The sequence below is a fragment of the Lipophrys pholis genome, assembly GCF_963383615.2.
Source record: "Lipophrys pholis genome assembly, chromosome: 12".
NCBI lineage: Eukaryota > Metazoa > Chordata > Actinopteri > Blenniiformes > Blenniidae > Lipophrys > Lipophrys pholis.
Genome location: NC_137641.1, coordinates 10,859,778 through 10,867,790, shown reverse-complemented (window position 1 = coordinate 10,867,790; position 8,013 = coordinate 10,859,778). Strand labels below are relative to the sequence as shown.

Genomic DNA, 8,013 nt, shown 5'->3' with positions numbered 1-8,013 from the left:
AAGCCGTTACAGGAAGACTGGGTTACTGGGTTTATTTTATTTTTTCTCAGTTTTATAGAGAGGCTTCTGAGTGCCTTATTACCCCCTTGTTGCCCCCATGATTGAATATTCTGTGGATCCGCGCCTGGACTTTTATCTATTCACTGGTTAAGTTGACAGATATTTCTCTCGTTGGTGATTCTTAAAATAAAAACAGTCCCCATGTGGTTAATGCGCTCCCTCTATCATCATTCACCCCCCCCCCCCCCCCCCCCCCCCCCACTGATGTCCAATCCAGGATTGATTCCGGCCCCTGCTCGGACCCGGGGGGGGGGGGGGGGGGGGTTCTCAACTTCATTATAGCTCCGGTGTGTTGTGAGCGCGTGTGTGCGCTCCAGCCGGCGATAGGTCCGCGGTGGTCACATGCGCTCTTCCTGATTCCTCCGAGGAGCCGCTATAAAAGCCCGCAGACCCCCGAGCAGGAGGCGATCAAACACACTGGAACATCGCTCCTGTTGGATTAGCCTCTGTGTGTTTGTGTGTGTGTGTTTTTTTTTATTGTTGTTGTTGTTGATCCAGGGTTTTTTGATCCATTTCAACTGGTGTTTGGACGCTGATGGAGGCTGTGCGGACTGAAGGAGCGGCTGTTATGGAAGCAACAGCTTCAGTCAAGTGATCCACACGTGAAGTGCTTTATTACTGAAACTTTAAAGGTTTTTTTCTTCCTCTTCCTCATCTCGTTGAGGATGAATAAGCGGGGAGATTCGGGAGGAGATGGTTTTTAGAGACGCCACCGGGTTTTTCTCAGTGCTCTGGATGAAGCGCGTCTTGTTGTGATGCGTCTCCCCTCCGTTCCCACTGACACCACTTTGGATTTTCCCTTTCGGATCTGTGCGTTTCCAGGATGGCTCGCTTCGCGGAGGATCTGCCCAGCCGCTATGGAGGCAGCGCGGGCGGCGGAGGGAGAGGCGCACCGGGCGCCGGCAGAGGAGGCGCCCGGGGCGGCGGAGGCGGCGGCGCTCCGGGCGGGCAGAGGATGTACAAGCAGTCGATGGCCCAGAGAGCACGCACCATGGCCATCTACAACCCCAACCCCGTCAAGCAGAACTGCCTCACCGTCAACCGCTCCCTCTTCATCTTCCGAGAGGACAACCTCATCAGGAAGTACGCCAAGAGGATAACAGAGTGGCCATATCCTTTATGGAGCAGGTGCATTCCCACAAATGGTTATAAAGCAGAAACACCACACACAACCATCTCCACCACCGCCCGATCAGGAGCTATTTGCGCTCCCGGAGGGGTTTCTGGTTTGATTCCTGCTGCCTGGCCGCACCTGCCGTCTTATCTCTCTCCAACATGACACAAAGATACTGAAAACACTCCACACCCGCCTATTGTGTTCGCTAATTGGATCTTGGAAAAAAAAAAGCGTTCACAACCGCTGATAAGTTGTATATTTTTTTGTCCACAGGGGGACGCACAGTAGTTTATCAAACAACGCAATCGATTTACGCAGCTTGGAGTTAATAATGGAAAAGAAAGCTGCGTGCGTAAAAAGAGGGTTGGAGTGCCTGCCCCTCCTCATCATAACCGTTGAGAAAGAGCTGATATAGTTTACTTTACGGGGGAAGAGAAGACACAGAGAGAGAGAGAGAAAAAAAAGAGAGCGAGAGAGAGCGGCTGTCCACGGCCGCAGCACCGCCTCGTTGTCTTGGTCGGGAGCGCTCTCCATGGTGCTGAGCGCGCCCACGCTCCGAGCTCCACACCACGACCACACTGCCAAACAAATGTCTCTGCTCACATTTCTTTCAACCACACTCTCACAAGAAGGGCGACATCTCCTTCTTAAGGTGAGAAAACGGGTAAAACTGGAAGAATGACAGTTGGAAATATGGATTTTAATAGCGAACCTTCAGGAGATTTCCCCGAAAAAGTCCCCAGAGTACTTTAACCCTTTGTTAGACAAATGGGCTCAATTGGTAATGTACATATTTATTCCAATTTTTCCCCATATTGAAAAATACTCAGATATGACAAAATTACACTACTTCAACCTTCATTTATTGACCTATAAGTTGATTATTTTTGGCTCTTTGCTTGGAAAATCCCTCCTTATATCCAGTTCCTACACAAGATCTCCTATAGTATACTTGGGCATATAACACTGTGACACATTACATAATCACAAAGCTAAAAGAAAAGTGACAATAAACACAGTGCGGCATGTTAGAAGATTTTAAATAACACATCACGCTGCCCTTTTCCAGAAACCTATTAACCAAAACATTAAGGTGAGACGCATTTAGCTCTAAATCATGAAATGTGTGCAGTGTGTGAAGTCTCACCTTAATTTAAGCTTCATACACTGAATTTTAACCTGCTCGACCCGGGTTTTTAAAGCAGGTAACGTTTGCTTCCTCAGCACGATCAAAGACTTCAACACTCAGATACGGAGTAAAACTGAACGAAGAATGTGCTGCATGGTGAATGTTGTGAATGTTGTGTCCAGGATGCTGTCGGACGATCAAACTTAATCTGAGTGAATTCTGTCAACTGAACCATGAGCCCTCCATCACGAAGAAAAGCATCTTAAACACGTGTTTATCATCCATCTAAAGCAGGAAGCAGTGAACAACTCCTCAGGGAATAATGTGACTAATAGATTTTGAAGTAATGGATTACTTTAGCACAAACCTGTTTGTTGCAGAGCTGCTGTCTCGCTCCTTGATTCTCACTGAGCAAATGGAACAACTGTTCAAAGCTGCTGTCTTCAGTCAGGAGCATCTCTGTTACTGTTTCACCGACCTCCTGTTTACATGAGCGATAGCCTGTATGCAGACAAAACGGCATCATTTTCGGCTTTTCTGCCGTTTCCGTAGAAACAGACATCCTTTTGAAAACATTGTCGTGTGAATGCAACGCTTTTCTGAAACGGAAAACACAAAAATGATGCGTTTCCGCGTGAAATGTCGTGTGAACGGGGCCGAAGAGAGACAAATGACATGGAACTGCGATTTGTTACTAATTGCTCGATTTCACATGCAAGCGTTAAGAAAGACGTCTCCTACATGAACCACGTGTTTAAGTCCTGTCTTGTTCATACAGATCATGCCACATTTATGCGATTCTCAAAGCTGGATAAAAAGCAAGACTGACTGATTAAATATCTCACTGAAGCTAATATGTTTTCATGCAGTGAAGAAGCCGAGGCTGCAGAGCCGAGAGCTCGTGTGACAAACACAAGCAGACAGCTGGATCTGCTCTGTGGGCGACAGGGAAAACATTAGCTGTAATTAAATTTATCAATTTTCTCCTTTGCCGTCGCCGACTTGATACAAATGGAACTTCCTGCCACACATAAAATAAAGCAAAATGAAAAAACAAAACAAACAAAAAAAACAAAACACAAGATGAACATGAGGAATTTCAGTAAGTCTTTTCCCTGTTGTGTAATCGGGGTAGTTTTGTATCCATATTACTAATAACACCACGTCTTTGCTGGTCTTCATCTCTCCATTCCCTCGTGATCCGAAGACCCTCAATAGGCCCCGACCCGCAGGCGCTGACCCAGTGAAAATGGATTGCAGAATGAGCCGACCATTGAAAATGGTTGGAAATGTTCAACCATCTGGAAAGATCATAAGCACATGTATAGGATGCTTTCTTTGTAAAGAGCCTTCAACCAGAGCATGATGGAGGGTTCATGCTTTAGTGGGCAGAATGCACTCAAATTCAAGTTTGATGGCGCCCGTCGTCCTGCCGCAGCTGATTCTTGGCTGCCATGACTATGCATCCTGATATTTCATCACAACTAATGTTGAGTGTTGACACCAAATCATCCCCGTGTTTTGTGCATGAGAACTTGTTTTGATTCTGCTGTGAAATGACTGAACCTCTCCTTAACCCTCACACTCCGTTCGAGTACATGATCCTGGCTACGATCATCGCCAACTGCATCGTCCTGGCCCTGGAGCAGCACCTGCCCGCCAGCGACAAGACGCCCATGTCCGAACGCCTGGTGAGTCCCCTCTATCGAGGTCGCCTGGTTTTCCCCTTGCCTCAGTGTTTCTCTAAAACCTCCCCAGGAGTCCCAGAGGACTGACCTGCTCCAGATTATTTACAGCAGCTCCGCTCACTCATTAGATGTGTTTAACTGTGTTTCTCTTTGTTATTCTCTCTCTCTCTCTTTTTTTTTTTAATTCTTCAAGCTTTACTTTTGTAAGTCAGCAGATCCTCTGTGAGTTAACCTTCATCCCCTGTTCCCACAGCTGCAATTATGTACACACAGTTTAAACCGTGATCAATTGAGTTGGTTTTCAAGTTGTGATTTTTTTCTATATTTTTGAATCTTTTCATAATTCACTTAAAAAAACCAAAAACCTTTGTGGCCTTTAAGGAAGTAGATCAGTTCTCTCTGTTGCCAGAAGAAGCTGTTTAAGCTGCTGTCTCTTCCCCTCTCTCTCCCTGGAGGCACGACTTCCTCTAATTATCCATTTTGAAAGCTCCTCCTGCCACCACACACAAAATAGAGCGAGTTCCTAGTAATTTGACACCAGCATCATGATCATATTTCTATTCCAGCACAAGATGATCGAATTTTTTTTATCACATAGTGGATTCAGCTTGAACAAACAGTGGACTCTTATACTTGGAGCCTCATTAATGCCCCACGGGGGGGGGGGGGGGGGGGGGGGGTAAAGGGTAGAAGTTTACAACAAATCAAAAACTCATAACAAATTCTACAGAGATAACACCAAAATAAATTCAGTCAATCTAATGAACAAGTGACTTAAACATAATGTTAACATCATTATTCAGAAGTTTTTTTCACATCTAATACAAAAACTCTACTGTTAAACATTTCACCACAAATGGTGCAGAAGCCATGTGCGACATACTGTTTATCTCATATCTCATATCTCAACCCTTTGTTGGATGAATAACTTTATTTTGTAACTTCAATTCTTCCAAACAAACAAAGAAATATTGAAAAGCATTCAATTTATGAACGACTCGTGACTATGATGTTGGAAAAAAGTGTCATTGCAATCAGAGTCACTCTTTAAAACTTTAAAACACTTTTTATTAAGGATGGACCGATACCGAGACCAGTATCGGGGATCAGGTCCGATACTGCACACTTAAAACATAAAGCAATTTAATAGGCTTTACAACCTTGGAAAAAATGAAAGACGCCACATATTATAAACACACATTAGAAGCAATACGACACAAGGAATAAAATACAGGGTTATAGTGGTTCTCGAGTAACCTTCCATACAAAGTATATCAGTAAGTTTACTTTAAAGGATGAAAACCCAATCTGCAGGACACTTTTATTTTTTGAACTTTTTCAAAATTACAGCAGTCCAGCAAAGCATATATACAGGTTATATGAAAATTCTAATTAAATCCACAGCAATGAACTCAAAGGTCCTTAACATTTCGGGTAGTTATTCTCTGAGTTCCCAGGTACTCCCACACTTGGCCAAACTTTAATGTAAAGAGGTCATTCTGATCGTTAATACCAAACCTTAGTCTTTCCAGAGAAATGTAGTCCGACTTGAAGGAATCTCCTACCCATTTGTTCATCACAGCCTTTCCTATATTTCTGAAGGTAAAACCGAAACTTCCTCTGCAGGACAGTTTTATTATTGCACTCTTAAAAGCCCAGCCCATGGTAAGCAGCACCAACCATTGTAATTTAGCACCAGCCTCATTTGCTTTGTGATGCAACCAGCACTTCACATCTGGTTCAAATTGGGCGTTTCTTCTTGTAGAACTAAGCCTGACGTTAAGGCTATTACCAACAACTTCAATGTTTTAGACGAAACATAAAACATGGAAAAGCTTAAACAGTTTTCCTTCAAGCCTTACATGTGAACCTCGACACGTCGCACAGCTGGGCAGCTTCACGGAGCAACAAAAGAGGAAGGTCAAATGGCACGTGAAGGGGGATGAGAAAATAAATCTGCATGCAGCTTCGTGATTCAGCACTTCCCTTGTTTGGAGGGGCGCCGTAGCTCTGGAGAATCACAAGTTTTGAAGCAGCGGAGCCACAAAATCACAGAGAACAACAGTCTGGATAAAAGTCCATGTATTCATCTCGGATAACCAATAGGACTAACAGACGACCTCCCTCCGCCTCCCCCACCTGAAGGATGTAATCCAACAAGATGCCTTTAAATTAGAACTATTATTTATGAAGCGTTGTCGACGCTGCACGAGGCGGCTTTAAGTGGGATCGCAGCTCTTCAGTGGGAGTGCTTCACATCTTTGGTGCTGCGATCCACTGACAATCCCCCAGTTGTTTGGTGGAGGCATATATATAATTGATAGGTGTTTCAGATGTATATATAATAGATGTTACAACACCGCCGGCACGGACATACATCCAGACGAGCCTCCAGCCCCGTCATTACGTAACACATCTGACGGTTTCGTCTTTTATAGGAGATCACATCGCAGGTTGATGTTAATGGCTCCTGTGAGCCATATTGTCCAGAAGCGGCTGCCCCGAAGCCCAACATGTGTATTATTGTGAATGCTGGTTGTAGAAAAGGTTGCGTTCCTGCCAGCGCTCTGCTGTGTCACACTGCTCTCGTGTGATTGTTTCCGTGGAGGCTGGGTGGCGCTGGGGGTTGTCGGGGGCTGTCTGTCAGGTTGTAGTGGGCTCGGAGCAGGGGAGCGAAAAGAGAACGCAGTGTAGGCGTGAGATATCCTCTGCTCACGCCCCGTGCTTTGCTCCGAGGCTCTGGCGGATATTAATGGAGGCAAAGGAAAAAAGCGTCATGTCAAACTCTTCTGCTCGCAGCAGAACTCGGGGTGTGAACCGCGCCGCCAACTGCAAACAACTCCCCCGAGTCCAAACGCACAGCGTAACGACACGCGGTGCGTATGCTGGCGTGCTGTTTGGTTCAGGTGTGTTGTTTCCCTGCGTTTCATTTCCTGTAATGTCACACCTGAGGAACCCTTGAGCAGGGCAGGGGGCCCTACCCCCCCCCCCCCCCCCCCGACCCCCCACTTCCATTACTCCATACTTCATTTTTGTCATTATGTCACACCAGAAGGCTGCTCAAAAGCCCCAGGAGCTTTTCCTGTCAGTCCAAATGTCAACGAAACGACCCCCTCTGGCCGTTCTTGCTGGCCCCACTGCCTTTATTTTATCCACACGTCAAGTTACCCCCCCCACCTTCCTGCCTGCCTTTTCTGTCGATCTGACAACAAATCTTCTTTGTCTGACCCAGACCATTCAGTTCTTATGGAGGTTAAAATTGGTATTCCAGTTGATTGCTGGTTGTTTTTTCTCTCTCTGATCCTTTACCTTCCTGCTCCCATGAGGCCGCAGTGTACAGGGTCAATCACAGGTCCTTCTGATTCATCTTATATCACATCGGAAGGACGTGCAATTACCCAGCTGCCTTTCCAGGGTAGAGTTAGACCCTCCTAATAATAATGCCCCCCCCCCCACAGATTTGCTCACGTGGTCACCTAACTGGCATTGTGGTTTCCCAGTTTAAGTCCAGTTCACTTTGCACTCACAATGCTGCTTTCAACGTCATCGAAGGATGTAAATGAATCCCATGGCCGATGGTGGTTGTGACTTATATTGACTAACTGGATTACAACAATTCCTATTTGATTCTTATCAATAAAGATAAACTGCAAAGTGCTTTGCCTCCGTCAGTTCCTGTGTTTGGTTCGTGATGCATTCAAAGTCCCAGTGGACAGATTGAATTAGTGCAAGTGGACATCAACCTGTTTCTTGCTTTGAATCTGTGTTGTTCTGATTGATCCACTCATTTGATTGCCCTCCTTCTCAGTCCAAGAGCTTCTCTGGTTTGATGTTACACCTTTTCTACTTCCTTAATATTTATCCAACTGCATTGGAAATATTGAAATGCCAGAGGTCGTCCATCCAATAACAACCACCCCTCTATCATGTTCTCATTATCACAACATCTCCACTACAGCCTGAATGATTTTTTTCCCCCTTGTGCCCACCGACACAGACAAACCAATGAGGTCATTGTG

General features: G+C 45.4%; 1 protein-coding gene across 1 annotated transcript in view; it reads left to right on the top strand.

Moving 5' to 3' along the window:
- Positions 1-883: 883 nt before the first annotated feature.
- Positions 884-8,013, top strand: part of cacna1bb (calcium channel, voltage-dependent, N type, alpha 1B subunit, b) — a gene marked incomplete at both ends in the record, with an annotated part of 227,068 nt that continues 219,938 nt past the window's right edge. Inside the window, 2 exons of the mRNA XM_080476704.1 lie at positions 884-1,188; positions 3,892-3,997. Of these exons, the coding sequence (XP_080332830.1) occupies positions 884-1,188; positions 3,892-3,997 (411 nt within the window). The remainder of the gene's footprint in view (positions 1,189-3,891; positions 3,998-8,013) is intronic.